This window comes from Arachis hypogaea, chromosome 7 (genome assembly GCF_003086295.3).
Source record: "Arachis hypogaea cultivar Tifrunner chromosome 7, arahy.Tifrunner.gnm2.J5K5, whole genome shotgun sequence".
Taxonomy (NCBI): Eukaryota; Viridiplantae; Streptophyta; class Magnoliopsida; order Fabales; family Fabaceae; genus Arachis; species Arachis hypogaea.
The window spans coordinates 22103105-22119266 of record NC_092042.1 but is presented as its reverse complement, the minus strand read 5'-3'; the positions used below and the strand labels follow the sequence as shown (position 1 = coordinate 22119266).

The 16162-nt window shown below is 32.4% G+C and overlaps 1 protein-coding gene across 1 annotated transcript; it reads left to right on the top strand.

Annotated features, from left to right (window-relative positions):
• The first annotated feature begins 10707 nt into the window (after positions 1-10707).
• LOC112702783 (ethylene-overproduction protein 1) lies at positions 10708-15223 on the top strand. The gene is made up of 5 exons (XM_025753963.3): positions 10708-11326; positions 11539-13523; positions 13741-14032; positions 14122-14431; positions 14739-15223. Exons 2-5 carry the CDS (start codon positions 11572-11574, stop codon positions 14963-14965), a joined length of 2781 nt encoding a protein of 926 aa, XP_025609748.1. The 5' UTR covers positions 10708-11326; positions 11539-11571; the 3' UTR covers positions 14966-15223.
• The last annotated feature ends 939 nt before the right edge of the window (positions 15224-16162 follow it).

Here is a 16162-nt window from a genome sequence, read left to right as displayed (position 1 = left end):
TGGGATTCCCATGCAAGTTTGTGTTTTCTTTTAAACTGTTCAACTTTTGATTAGCTTTGTGGCTTTGTAATTATTGAAACTTGTATGAATATGGATAAATTTGAACTAAATAGAAGACAGTACTGGAGGTCCTGATGTTACTGTTAGAATTCTACCAACGTTGAATAAAGTTGCACTTCTTCACATTAATTTTTTTGGCATCATTTTAATTTTTATATTTCTTTTAGTTAACAATGTAAATTAATTTTAGACCTTTCTTTTTTGTTATCCTAATATGCATTCTTTCTTTTGTTACTGGCTGTAGATAGATTCTAAACTACCAATTGACATTTTGAAAAATGTTATGCAACTAGCAATTGAAGGCTGCAAAGTAATTGCAAATTACATCCTCGAAGTAAGTATTGTACCTTAATTTTTCTATCATCCTCAAAAGAATCAAATCATGGTCTATTAATTTCTTAGCTTGATTCTTGATCTCTCTTAGCAAATTTTATTGGAGCACACAAAGCCTGGAGTATCGATAGGATGTATAATTCAGTGGTGAAGTTATATTTTTTGCATGTGGGTGTATGTGTAACAAGAAATGTAGAGATTAATAAATTCATTTTGTCTTGGTACTTTTAGGGTTTCAGTTTTTTATATCATTTTAGCAAAGCCTGATATTTATTTTGTAACAGTTATATTTTAATATATTTTTAACATTAAACCCATGTAATCCAAGATATTTGCTTTTCAATACTAAGTATTAGTTAATTTCATATTTTTATACTATGGATAATATGTATAGGAATGTTATTATTATTTTTTTTAATTTTATCTGATGAAATTTTATATTAAGGAGCATTTTTATTATGATATTTTTTTTAATTTAACTTTTATTATTAGCCACAGAAAAAAGTGTGGCAAAAAAGCTCGGCCTGACCAATTTTGTCACGGATAAAGTGTGGCTGAAACAATTATTTCGTTATGCATCCTTTCATTTTGCCATGAAAAAGAGCGTGTCTAAACGTGCTAAAGTTGTGGCTAACAAAATGTCTCCACGGGTGTTAAGACTGTGGCTAATAAAGTGAAAAGCGTGGCTAATTAAAAACGTTTCGCCCTCTTTAGCCACGGATATTAATTTGTTGCCAAAGCATAATTGTCACAGTTTTTTTTTAGTTAGCCACAGAAGTGGCTAAATCCCTTGTTTTTGGTAGTGATTAGAAAAATGATATCTATTACACCAACGAAAGATAATTCTCTAGTTGATTCACCTCCTGAAAGCACCTTCGTTGACCAGTGTCTTTATATCAACATATTAAAGGTTACTCTCTACCTTTCTTCTGCTCTCAAAGCATGCTAAATAATCGATTAATAGTAGGAAAAAAAGTATGAGTATATTGAAATGTTCATTTTGGATGAGAAATTGCTCTAAAATTAGTCTTATTCTATTATTGCTCTCTATTTGTTGACAGTTTCTTCTCAAATTGCTGTAGCAGTTAGTTCATGTTATATAAATATTGTCGCTAAAATTTAGCGAGATGAACCATGAGATCCTTATTAACATTATTTGAATTTTATTTTGGACGAGTTAGTTTAAGAGAAAATTGTTTTCTTTCCTAAACATACTTCAAAGTTTGTCAATGCTCGACATTGCAATTTGTCACTTATAGTAAAGAATTTGTGAGACGTAAACTAGTTGATGATTATTGTCTATATAGTATGATGAAAACTAAGGCATTCTTATTGTATTATAAAAATCATGCCTCTGAATTAATATATTAATCAGTAAACGAAGATGTCATTTAACCTTTTAAAGATTGGTATGAAGCACATTGAGTACGCAAAAGACATCCTTTGAGCTCACTTTTCTAATTTCTAATACTAACCCAAACACGTCTCTTCTCTTCTTTCTTTGTCCCCGAATCAGGCCCTTACTTTCTCCTTCTCTCTCACTTCTCTCCTCACTGTCTTCACATCCCTCTGATTTTTCATTTCTAAGGTTAGTGGCTTCTATATTTTTCTTTATTTCCAATTTTAGTAAGGTTGCAAAATCATCGGTGAAGATAAGGCCATCTTCTACTAACCATGAATCTGAGTTATGACTTGAGTGATTGTTAATTTTAGATTTTTAACATAGTTAAATATTAGATGTATTCTTTTGTAATTTAATTTTAGGATTGTGTTATTTAAATTAACATATTACGTAAACATGTTACTTAAAGACTTATTGTGTTGATTATAGCTTTAATTTTTTGAATTTATGACTATCTAAAACTGACTAAATATATATTATGTTTTGAAACGCAATATTCATTTTATTTTCATGAATTTTTCTACCTCAATGAGAGAGAGAGAGAGAGAGAGAGAGAGAACATGGATATATTGCGGCGATTACAAATTGTCATAAAAATTTTTAAAAAATTTTATTATTACTTTTGCGGCGGTTACAAACCGCGGCGATATTTTTATCGAAAGACTAAAATGACAAATAAAACTCTGAGAATGTATACTTCAAACAGATTAGTCACTAAAAAAAATACCAATGAAGTTCTCTATAATAGCAGACATAGACATATTACCTCCAAATTAGCCTTTATGACTAGTGTAAAAGATCTTAATTAATTTGAATGTAACTTGTTCATGTTTGCTATCATGGAGTACTTCATTGGAATTTTCTTCAGGAATTAAATTGTACAAAATGTAATTTTTTAGGAGTTTATTTGTCACTTTATTTTTATCCAAATTTTTCTGTCATTGAGTGGCAACGGTTACAAATCACCACAAGACAATTCTGTACTATCATTTCACATTGATATTTGTCATGATGCAGCCTTTATCTTTGTTTTTTAATGCATGCTTATTTAATTGAAATGAAACATTATACCGCGAGGTCGGGTTTCTGAACTAATCACACTTATAACAGTATGATCCTCAATATATTTTTCCCATTTGCATAAAAATAAACATCAAACCAAATAAAACCTAAAAATTGCAGACTAAACACAACACTAGAATAAGGAAAAACTAACAAAACAGAACATCTCCCTTTTTACATTTGGATAAGAACGAAACACTAAACCAAATAAAATCCAAAACTGAAAACTCTGAACAATTAAATCAAACCATCAATACCAATCAACAAAAATTAAATAAAGTCAAAATTCTAACCGTAAATGCTTAAAGTATGAAAAAAATTAATCTGCTGATAGTTGATGTAGAAAAACTAGCAGAATAGAATAAGCAAAGCACTAGTAGTTCAGCACCACCTAGCAACAGCTAAGCACTACTACATCTACAACAGAACAGAACCAAATATCCAGAAGTTTAGAGGAAAAAAAACTAAACCAAATATCATAATAGAATAAAAAAAGTTTAGAAAAATAAAAAAATGAAGAACCAAGAAAATCAAAACAAAAAATCAAATTCAAAAACAAATAATTAGATCAAGAAAATATTTGACCAAATAATTTACCACGGCTTTGCAAACACTAAACGTGGCTGACAGTTGGTGTTGACGGGGGTGGCGAGGAGGAGGGTTGAGAGAGGGAAATGGAGGTGCGACAAGTGAGGGAGAGGGAGACGGCAGCATGACGATTTCAGAGAGGGATACATCAACGTGATGGGTGTTGAGCTATGGAGGGACACGAAAGGAGTGCTGACCCAGGGAGCACCAGTAGAGGGAGCACCAACGGAGGAGTTGTGAGAGAGGTTGACCAACGAGTGTTATTGGGAGTGAAAGTAAGAGCGCCAGCAAAGAATGACCACTGCTCCTATGTGAGAAGGATGGAGGAGGAGGAGAAGAGTGTTGTAGCTGGGACTCGCAAAGGCACCGTGAGAGCAACGACGAACCCACCACTGCTGTTGCCGTCCTGCGTGTCCGCATGAGAAGGATGGAGGAGGAGTGCTCGAATGAAGAAAATGAGGGAAAGAGGGAAGCGCTGTTGTTGCGTGAATTAGGGTTAAGGGAATAGGGAATAAGGGTTTTGTTACTGCATTCTCACTCTCAGACACAAAATTAAAACTTTTTTGGAACCTTTTGGCCATGCTTTTGAAGCGTGCCAAAAAAGTTACAAGAAGCAGCCACGCTTTTAAAACGTCACTATAAAGAAATCATGTCACCATGCTTCAAAAGCGTGTTTGTTTCTGTCTATGGCCACGCCAAATCTCTAATCAATTGCCCCCTCATAAAAGCATAGCCATTGACCCCTTTTGCCATGCTTTTGAAGCGTAACAAGTAAAAACGTGGCCAAATATCTAATCAATTGCCACCCTCATAAAAGCGTGGCCATTGACCCCTTTTGACCACGCTTTTAAATCGTAGCAAGAAAAAAGCGTGACCACAAGCCTTTTTTCTTGTCGTGCGTCTCTTACGACGATTGTTCTAACGGTTGCTCAAAATTGTCACTACTTTGTATCGACAGTTGAACTGGCCGTACTTAGAGAATCGTCGTAACTTGCATCTGACAATAATTTACTGCTACTACCCTATCAAAAAACTACCACCACTATCAAATTTTGTTGTAATGTTATTTTTAGTTATTTTTTATGAATGGCTAACAATTTTTAAAAAATTAAAAATAAAGATTGAGGAGTGATAAGGAGCTATCAAGTTTTATGTTTTATAACTATCAATTGACCATCAATAGTGTTTTTAATGGTGTGATATTACATTTAATGGTGAAAAATCACTCACTTTTTTTTATGGTTAAGTGCTTACCAGATTATTAAAAAAGTGCTAGTCCCTAGATTTTTTCATAAAAATTTAGGGATCAAATTTTATTATTTTTTATGAACATTCTAAATAGTTATCCAATGCTCATCTGAATACTGCTTCTTCGTCATAATCACATCTAGATCGTATATGTTCCTAAAATATACATATAATGCATTCGACTCGCACTTGCAAATCACGTAATTTTGATGTACAATGCTACTGAATTTTTGGGTATGTAAGAGAGGTACAATATCCTGTTAGGTGATAATGACAAAGTTTGACCACAACTGAAAAAAAAAAAGGTGTAATAAGAATGATAGGATCAGAAAAATTTTCTATTGTTAATTAATATTCATTAATATTGGCACGCAGCTCCTGCCCTGCCCACTCCAGAATTTGTCTAAAACAGTAAGCATTTGTTACCTTCAGCAACATTTATATCATGCTATGTACTTATATAGCCTTTTTCAATAATTTCATTTGGATTTCAAAATAGAGCCCTCTACACACATTTAAGTACATTATCACCTTATATCCATGAAATTTTCTTCATATACGTCGTACTTAATAGGATAAAATTTTCTTAAAAAAGATAATGTTTTTTAATTGATTTTAAAAAACCCGGGACAACAACCAACCCAAAAACTTCAAACCGTGTAAAATTCTTTTGCTCCCCTCCAAAATATTTAGACCTATATAGTATATACTATGAAATATATTGGCTATGTTTTGAATAATACTCTACAATCAAGTTAATTATTCAATTAAGTTTAATTAAATTAGTATAATTTAATTGATATTCACACACCACTAAATACGCTATTATATATAACTGCTTTTTAATGGTTTATTTTTCTAACGTTCGAAGAAGAAGAAACGCGAAAAAGAGGAAAAACACGCAGCAACAACATTAGCAATAAAAAACGATAAAAGGAAAACACGCAAAGAAGAAAAGAAGCAACACAAAAAAAAGAAGAAGAGAAATGAGAAAAAAAAAAGAGAGAAAGAGGAGAAGGAGAGAATCGCATAAACGTTCCTGTAGTTAAAGTGTGTATTCACACTCTTACTAATAAAACTAATTTTTATTGGATTTAGACCAACTTTATTAGATTTAGTTGCAAAAAAATTTGAATGTGTAGCACGACTCATATATTTTAAGTCTTAATGCTTCAATTCATTTCTCTTTTATTTATTAATTTGCTTATTTTATGACACTTTAGTTTGATAAAAATGAAACAAAATAATGCATGTAATTAATTTTTTTGTGATTGAAAAAGAAAAACAACTAAATAGAAAAAAAAAAGAAAAAACAAAATCCTAAAGAACTAAAAAAACATAAGACGGTCTCGGTGGATACTCAACTAAAACTCTTTTTAAGGCACTAAAAGCTCAACATGAGGAGAGTGTAATCTAATCCCCGTCTTTGTTATGGTGTCCACTGCGGTGTTTGCATTTCTTAAGATCAAGCGAAAATCAACATGCCACTTCTAAGCCATGATATCGGTGACTTTAAGTATCAAATGATCTATCTATAAAACTAGTAGTATCATGAGAATTGGTAATAAGATTGTAAGTCTCCAGACAGTCTATTTCACAAATCACATCTCTTTGTTCCAAGTCTCAGACTAGCAAAAATTCTCTCTAGATAACAAAAAACTCTTCTTAAAAAATATTGTAGCTCTCAATTGTTCTCAAGCAGTCACTTTGTCAGTTTTTCTTCCAGTCCCTATTAACACAGACAAAAACAATCAGTTCACCAAAATAAAAAAAACTAGCATCACAATTGATCTTAAACGTATCCAATAAAAAGGAAACCAAGAATAACTAATCATAAAAAAATAAAAACTAGTTGGAATTTAAAAATATTTCAAAATTCTTTCTTCATGGCTAGCGCCATACAAACCACTTTAAAGGATGTTCAAAACTCCTGATAATTAAAAATCTCATTATTCTTAATTCTTTAAATTCACCAAATACTAAAAAAAATCTAAAAGAGTACTAATTTTTGCTGTGACGAAACAAGAACTAATTCTTAAAATCCTTAATATTAATACAATAGATGTTAAACCGAAATAAAATCTTGCATTGCCTCCTAGCAGTCTAGCACACGAATTATCTAGCACTCTGTGGTGTTGCCTCTATTTTGAACTCTCCTCTCAAAAATTTAAAACAGACAAAACCTAATTGTTTATTAAATGTAAATTTTCAGAAAATAAAAATAAAGGGTCATTTTATCTTCTCAGCCTGAACACATTTAAGCCTAAAAAGAATGTGCTATCACTATATGGAGAATTGACCCAAGCGTACTCCCCTGTCTCCACATACATAAAAGATTTATGCTATAGCTACCTAGTTTGATATGTGCCACAAGTTTTAATTTCTGCCTTGTATCAAATCTACATACGAATAAATTGATTGATATCAAATTATCAATATTCAGTAATTGACTCTAGCATAGATTTGGGGGACATTGTTTTTATTAGTAATTAAAGGCTAGTTTGAAATTATTATCCATTTCACGCAAGCTGGATCATATAAATAAATGTGGGACAACACAATAACAAAGAACATACTTGTTCAGTGCTGTCACAGGTCATTGTAGGGACATAATCCTATTTCACCAGTTGTTTTAGTAAAATTTCTTTCTTCTTATTCTTATTCTTTTTATTTTATTGACTATATTTGTTTTTCATAATATCTTTTTAATTTAACAGATCAAAAATTAATTTAATTTAAATTTCATTTAAATGTTTATCATTAAACAACAGAATTCAAATTTTTTATATTTATTTAAGTGAATTAATGAACTAAATATTAAACAAATTTAAATTGATTTTTATATTTCAAAAATTTTTTAATTAAAAAATTGAAGTATCTATCAATTTTACAAACTAAATGTTAGTTATTTATTAAGAATATATCGGAATTAAATTCTAAAATAATAACACAAAGTTGTTGCTAGATGGCTATTTCAATTTCTTGCTGGCTCTTCAATAATAATTAGGTGATGACCACTATTCATTGGCTCATGCATCTATTGACATTTGGCCATATGGTTGGGTTTTTTGCACTTTTATTTAGATGAAGTCAAGAATATCCACTCAAATTCACGTGTAATGGAAACGTCGTGGACCGTTTTTAATCATTTTTTCGTATATTATTCTATGATATTCAAGCTTAATTGGACCATTTACATATACAAGAACATATATAATATGATCGCACATTGAATCTATCGAAAGAAATGACGTTCCCATATATTATGCTATTATATCTTTCTCGAAAAAATAGAAAAAATGAAAGGGAGCCATTTATGATTTGGACATTCAACCAATTTTTCCAAATTTATTTATGGTAGTGATCACCGTTAGAAGAAAAGTTGTGAATTGAAGCTTTGTACACAGAAAATAAAAAAGAGCAAAAAAAACGGCTGGAGAAAAAAAAAATAAAAAGGAAACATATTATTAGAGTCTCTTTCTTTTTTATTTTTTTTTACTAAAAGTAGAAAAATTCGAACCCGTAATTTTTTAGATAAATATAAAAAATTATATCGGTTGAACTATAATTCGTCAGTAAAGTCTTTCTTCTTTTACACTGCTTCTTTAACACTAGTTAATTAGGTATGAATTTATGGTTTATTATCACGGATTGTTACATTATTAATATTAAAATGAGAGTTTATTTGATACATATTAGTTTAAAACACTTGCATAATGATATTTTATCTTATACGATGCGATGTAGAGAAAACTAATTTTCTTCTTAAATATAATAGGCGTGGAAATAATTATGTTCGTTAATGTGATGATATATAATAATGATTACATGAAACTATAAAAAAAATTCACATTAATTGCGTGTAAAACAAATAAAAACTCTTATAATAATATTAAAGGTTAAATACTTTTTTCGTCCTTAAAGTATGATTTAAAAATTAAATTTATTTTTAATTTTTTTTATTATTAAAATCATCTTTAACATTACAAAATGTTCATCTTTTTTATTTTTTTATTTTAGGCTAAAATATTCTTTATCATCATCTTTTTTCTTTACCCTCCTCACTCTACTGTTTACCTCAACCTCCTTTCTATTCTATTCTTTTCACCCAAATCTTCGCAACAACAATATCAACTACTTTTTTTTTTATTTAAAAAAAATCAAACAAAGCCAACACATAAACAACAATAACAATATATCTAAATTCAAAAATTAATCATAACAATAACACCAACTATTTTTTTTATTCCAAAAAAATTAAACAACTAACACAGAATCAACAACAATAATATATTCAAATTCAAAAATCTATCAACAATAACACCACATTCAAATTCAAGACAGAAAATTCAAAATTCCAATCCTTCAAACTCAAGAGAGAGAACGCAGAAAAGAGAGAAGAGAGAAAAAAGAGAGAAGAGGAAAACTCAGAAAAGAGGGGTGGTGTTGGTGTCGTCCGTCGCCGTCGCGGTTGAAAGAAAGCGAAGGAAGAAGGGACGACGTAGAAAGCTACTGCTGTCACCGGGCTAAGGAGAGGACAGATCGAGTGAGGGAAAAGAGCAGAGCCCCTCACCACCAGAAACTCGACGACAGTGATGGAGTTTGACGCCGATAGAGCAACTCTCTGTCGTCACTCTTCCTTGCCGTCACCTCCTCTTTCTTCCTTTCCTTTCTTCTCCCTTTGTTCCTCTCTTCTCTCATCCTCTCTCTCATCTCTTCGTTTTCTCTCTCTCTCTAGTCACAACACAATGGCAACGGCGGCGACCGCACTCTTTTCCGCCGTCGCCTCCCTCTTCTTCTTTTCCTTTTCTTTCTTCTTCTTTTCTGTTTCTCTCTTCTTTTGTTCCGTGTCTTTTGTTTTTTTTTTTCTTTTGGTTTTTTGTTTAAGGTAGGGGTAAGGGATAGGGTGGGGTGGAGTAGTTTATTTTTTTAATATTTTTTATTTTTGTTTAAAAGGTAAAATTATCCGAAAAAATGTTATTTATAGATAAAAGGATGATTTTATAGCGTTTTGTAATGTTAAGGATAATTTTAATAACAAAAAAGGTCAGTAACAAATTTAATTTTTATCCTATACATTAAGGACAAAAAGAGTATTTAACCCTAATATTAAAGCATCGTAATATTGTGACTAGACATATTAATTATTCGAGTATAAATATATCATTATCAACTAAACTTAATATATTGTTCCTTTTTCATCAATATAATTAAATATTCTAAATTTCTAATAATAGGTAAGCGTCAGTGGAGATTGATTTTTTTTAAAAAAGTACTTATTTATTTTAATTTTTTAAAAAAGATATTTTTTTATCCGACAAAAATTATTTCATAGATAAGTTTTTTAAAAAGAATTTTCAATTATTAAAAATATTTTTTGTTTTTATTTTTTTTAATAAAAATACTTTTTTTAAAAGACTTATCTAAATAGATTTTAAATTAAATAAAAACATTTTATTTGAATTTTTTTTTCATTTAAAAAATCAATCTAGAATAGCACTAAATCTTGGTATTAGAAATATCATCTATATATACATGAATTGATTTTAAAATTACTTTTCTTTATATATATATATATATATATATATATATATTTGGGAAGGGGTAAATCACAAAAAAAAGTTTTCAAAAATTTAAATGTAGACAAAAATAGCCAAATAACATATATATTACAAAAGTTTTAGTAAATTCTGATGTGATATTTTTTAGATATTTTTATTTTTAAAATTTAATAATTTTAAGACAAATAATTTTTTTGTATTTCTTTTAGAATTGAAAGTTAAAAAAAATTAAATATCAAACTTTATTCTGATTTTATAAAATTTGTATTAACTGCACAAAATATTTATTAAATAATAAAATCATTGAAAACTTGTAAAAAATAGTTTTTTTATGTTTTTAAATCTTTTTAAACTATTTTTATCATTTTAGTTTCTTAGAAATAATTTTGTCATAAAAAAAATTAAGAGACGTTTTAATAGTTTATCTAAGTGAGGGAGAATAGGACAAATGGTATATAAAAATGTGATTGAGTTGTTTGGTGTTGATGAGACATCTTAACCAAGAAATAATTGGATTAGTTACACAACTCACTCCACCTTATGCCACCTTTGCTTCACACTTCAATAATTCCCCCATCTTCTCAATCCAAACTTTGCGCTTTAATGAAAAAAAATTAAGGTAAATGACAAAGTTTTAATTAGTTTAAACACACCTCGATTATGGAACCAGTTGACCAAACCAAACAGAACCAGAATCTATGGCTTCCATTGGAGTGGTTCCACTTCCTTTGTAGTATGAATGAATCAGTGTCTCTAATATTTGCCACTGGGACCCCCCATTAAACACCCTTTTCTCTCTCTGAAAAGAACACAAATGGAGTTGTTTGTAAACTAAGCACCAAAAACCAGATTCCTTTTGTGTATTTGGTTTTTGCACCACTAACTCCAACCTTTCATTGTGTATTTATTTTGTGTTTACTCCCAATCTTCAATCTTCAATCTTCAAAAACACACATGATTATAAAGCCAGAATTTGACACCACCTTTTATAGCACCAAACCAAAAAAGAAGATTCCAGTTACCACCAAGTTCATCAGATTAGACCAAATGGTTCTCCTTCCAAACCAACCATGTAAGTAGCAGAACATTAGTACCCAAAACAAAAAGGTTTCATTTTTCATTAGTTTCACTATATTGGGATGTCATAAAACCTGAAAATTCACATTCTTTATGTCTCTATCGTTTATGGGTTTTGTATGCAAGTAAAACCAGAGGGTTTTTGTTTCGTATTTTTTTGTTCCTTTATGGGGTCTCAATTTCAAAGTTCATTTCTTTTTGACAAAGGGTTGAAGGAAAAGTGAGAAAAAAGAGAAGAAAATGCGTGGATTAAAGATAAGTGAACGCTTCAAGAGCACACAAGTTCATGCCCTGAATTCCTCAGAAACCAGTGGTGGCAGCAGCAGCAGCAGAAGAAGAAGAAGAAGCAATGGTTCTTCTTCTGGTGTTGTATCCCTTGTGTTGTCAAAGGCCAAACCAAGGAACAAAACAACCTCAGAAGTTGGAAACCTTGTTGTTCCTCTTCAGTTACCTTCCACTGACACAATTGAACCATCCATTGAGCCTTACCTCAAACCAATCAACCTTGTGGAAGCCTTGGCAGAACTCTACTACAGGCTAGAGTGTTGCCCCCAATCACAGAAGGCTTCAATTTGTATCGAGCAGTATTCGCTGTTGCGCGGAATTGGAGACCAGAAGCTTCTCAGGAGGTGTCTCCGGACAGCGCGGCAGAATGCCGAGGACGTGTTGTCCAAGGTTGTTTTGTCATCATGGTTGAGGTTTGAGAGGAGGGAGGATGAACTTGAAGGTGTGTCTTCAATGGAGTGTGGTGGTTGCATCCTTGAATGTCCAAAATTGAATTTGGTAAATGGGTTTAGTCCCTTTTCGGTTAATGATAAGTGTCAGTGTCCAAAAGAGTCAAAGCAAGAAAACATCACAGAGAGTAGTCTGTTTTTGCCATATGAGGAAAAGGATATTTCTTTCTGCATTGGAGATGAGGAAATCCATTGTGTTAGGTGGCGGATGGCAGAACTTTCAGACCCTTTTAAGGCCATGTTATATGGTGGATTTGCAGAGTCCCAAATGAGGAAAATTGATTTCACAAAAGGTGGAATTTGCTCAAAAGGTATGAAGGCAGTGGAATTGTACAGCAGAACAAAAAGATTGGATTCCTTTTGTCCTTTAACTCTATTGGAGCTTCTTTCCTTTGCCAATAGGTTCTGTTGTGAGGAGATGAAGTCTTCTTGTGATTCTCATTTGGCTTCAAATGTTGACAATATTGATGATGCTTTGATACTTATCGAGTATGGATTCGAGGAGCGAGCGCCTCTCCTTGTGGCATCCTGCTTGCAAGTGTTGCTCAGGGAGCTTCCCAGTTCTTTGTACAATTTGAATGTGATGAAACTTTTCTGTAGTTCTGGGGCGAAGGAACGGTTGGCCATGGTGGGGTATGATTCTTTCTTGCTCTACTGTTTCCTAAGCCAGGTTGCTATGGAGGAAAGCATGGTATCGAAAACCACGACAATGTTGCTGCAAAGATTGGAGGAATGTGCACTGGAAAGATGGCAGAAGGCCCTTGCATACCATCAACTGGGGTGTGTTCTGCTCGAAAGGAAGGAATATAAGCATGCACAACATTGTTTCGAGGCGGCAGCAGATTCAGGTCATGTATATTCTGTTGCAGGCTTAGCCAGAACAAAGCACAAGCAGGGTCAACCATATTCAGCCTATAAGTTAATTAGCTCTCTCATATTCGAGCATAAACCAGCCGGGTGGATGTATCAAGAGCGCGCAATTTACAATATGGGAAGGGAAAAGATTATTGATTTGGATGCTGCAACTGAATTAGACCCCTCCCTTTCATTTCCTTACAAGTATAGAGCTCTGGCAAAGGTGGAGGAGAAGCAGATAAAAGATGGAATTTCTGAGCTTGATAAGATTATTGGATTCAAGCTCTCTGCAGATTGCTTAGAATTACGAGCATGGCTATTTATTGCGCTTCAGGATTATGAAAGCGCAGTCAGAGATATTCGCGCAATGTTAACTTTAGAGCCAAGTTACATAACTTTACAAGGGAAGGTCACAGGGAAATATCTGCTTCACCTCCTTAGCCAGGAGGTGCAGCGAAAGAGTCAGGCCGAATGCTGGATGCAACTGTATGAACAATGGTCTTCGGTGGACGATGTTGGTTCATTGGCCATTATACATCAGATGCTGGAGAATGAGCCTGGAAAGAGCCTTCTAGAGTTTCGCCAGTCGCTACTACTCTTGAGGTAAGCATCTGTAAATCCAACCTTTAGTATTCATTGTGCATTGTGGTGCTGATTCATTATGAATTGATCATGTGCTTGATAAGCTTATATTAAATAAATATGTTTCAAGTTAATGCTTTTTTTATCTCTCTTCATAGTGTAGCTATTTTCTACTTTCAATTCAGTTTCTTAGTACAATGTCAAGAGTATTTATTCCTCACATATACGAATTTCATAGGTTAAATTGTCAAAAGGCGGCGTTGTGTAGTTTGAGGATGGCTAGGAACCATTGTAGCTCAATGCAAGAAAGGTTAATCTATGAAGGATGGATTCTGTATGATACTGGCTACCGGGATGAGGCTCTTGCAAGGGCTGAAAGGTCCATTGCAATTCAGAAATCATTTGAAGCCTTCTTTTTGAAAGCATATGTGTTGGCAGATACAAGTCTTAACCCTGAATCCTCTTCTTATGTTACCGAACTTCTGGAATCGGCGCTTAAATGTCCTTCGGACGGTCTTCGAAAAGGACAAGTTAGTAATCTCTACTATCATATCCCTCTATATCTGATCTTGCTGTGTGTTTTCTTGTTATCTTATTTGGTTGCTACAATTATTTTCAGGCTCTAAATAACTTAGGGAGTATTTATGTGGATTGTGGTAAGCTTGATCTTGCAAAATCGTGCTACAAGAATGCCTTGGCGATTCGCCACACGAGAGCTCATCAAGGTCTAGCACGTGTTTATCATCAAAAGAATCAGCGAAAAGCTGCGTATGACGAGATGACCAAGCTAATTTCGAAGGCAGATAGCAATGCCTCAGCATATGAGAAGCGCTCAGAATACTGCGACCGCGAGATGGCGAAGGTTGATCTTGATGTAGCAACACAACTTGATCCTTTAAGGACTTATCCATACAGATATAGGGCAGCAGGTACTTTCCTTATCTTTCATTCTTTTGATTTTGAGTCTTTCCCATCTGCTATTGTATTCTAATATGAGACACAGGTTTTGGATAATAATTAATATTGTTGTTTCATGGTTGAACCGTGTTTTAATATTTGATAAGTTAATGGTGCCAATTTGTTTCTTTGTTATGTGTGAACTGTGTGTTTATTCACTGAATGCATTCAAATTTGTTTTGCCCCCTTCCTGCTACTTACTTTTGATGCAAGCTTCACTGAAATCAAGATTTTCTTTCTTTCCTTTTCTGACTTGCATACAATGATGTTTGTAACCAGTGATGATGGATGAGCAAAAGGAGACAGAGGCCGTGGCGGAGCTTAGCAAGGCCATCAATTTCAAGCCTGACATGCAAATGCTTCATCTGAGAGCAGCATTCTATGAGTCAATGGGGGACTTATCCTCTGCTCTTCAAGATTGTCAAGCAGCTCTTTGCTTAGATCCTAACCACACCGACACCCTCGACCTCTATCAAAGGGCGCAGAAGCTTCGCTTTCAATCTTAAATTTTGTTATGCTGTCCAAAATCTGTTACATTTTCCCTCAGAATTAATCTTGGTTGAAGAAAAGATGAACAAAACAAGATTTGAGTCGCGTGTTTTACATGATCAAACAGGAGGATGGATTATTCAGGCTACTCCATCATTGGTATGATATGATATGGATTCTTCTGAGGCATATTGATATGTAGAATTTGTCTCAGACAGTTTACACATCTTGTACAGTGACATGAATATAATTTATAGAGGTTCACATTTCACACATACTTTTCTTTGCTTTGGTTTGCTTTGACAAAAAGGTTTTAATTTTCAAATGTGTTCTCACCTCACACCAAAAAAAATCATCTTTGCACACTTATTTATCTTGAAAATTTTGACAGTAGAGCAAAATATATAATATGATAATAAAATAAATTTTATAATAATTTAATATGATGGGTCAAACTTAATAATATAATGAAAACAAATAAATGCATTATCATGTACTATTAAAAAAAATTTAAATTCTAAAAGAGATACTGACATTAATAAGTTTACCAATAGATGCAGCATGACACTTGTCTTATATGAGTTCTATACTCAGTATAAATATATATAAAAAAATACACATAAATAAGTTTGTCCACATTAAAAAACTTGAAAAATAATCTCATTAAATTTTCTTAGGAGAAAGTAGCCTTGTAGCTATTCCATATAAAGAACAAGTAGAGGTGTGCAAATAAACAGCTTTATGTCTATTAAGCAGTAAGCACCAAAGATAAGAATCATTTTTTTGTCTAAAGGTAAGAATCATTTGAATGGTCCTGTTCTCATTTTGCTCTTTATTACGTAGACAAACACAAATATAGAATACAGAAAGGTATAAAAAATGTTTTGACATGGAAGTCAAGTGAGACAAGTAAAGAGCATGAACAAAGTCCAGCATTTGGATTTTGGGAAGAGTGAATTCAATTAGACTTGCTTCAAAAGTTCAAAGGATAGTTTCTCTTTCTTTTTTTTTCTTTTTCTTTTTTTTTTTTTTGCAATAAGAGATTCTGAAAATTGTTTGTTTATAAGTTTATCATGTGATTTATATTTTGGGCTTTAAATGAAAGCCTATACTTGTATTCTAGACTTAACTTCCATATTTGTCCACCAAAAAGTGGACGATTCCGTATTGCTTGATGAGGGTCCAATGTAGTGATTTCCTTGTAAAGCTTATTA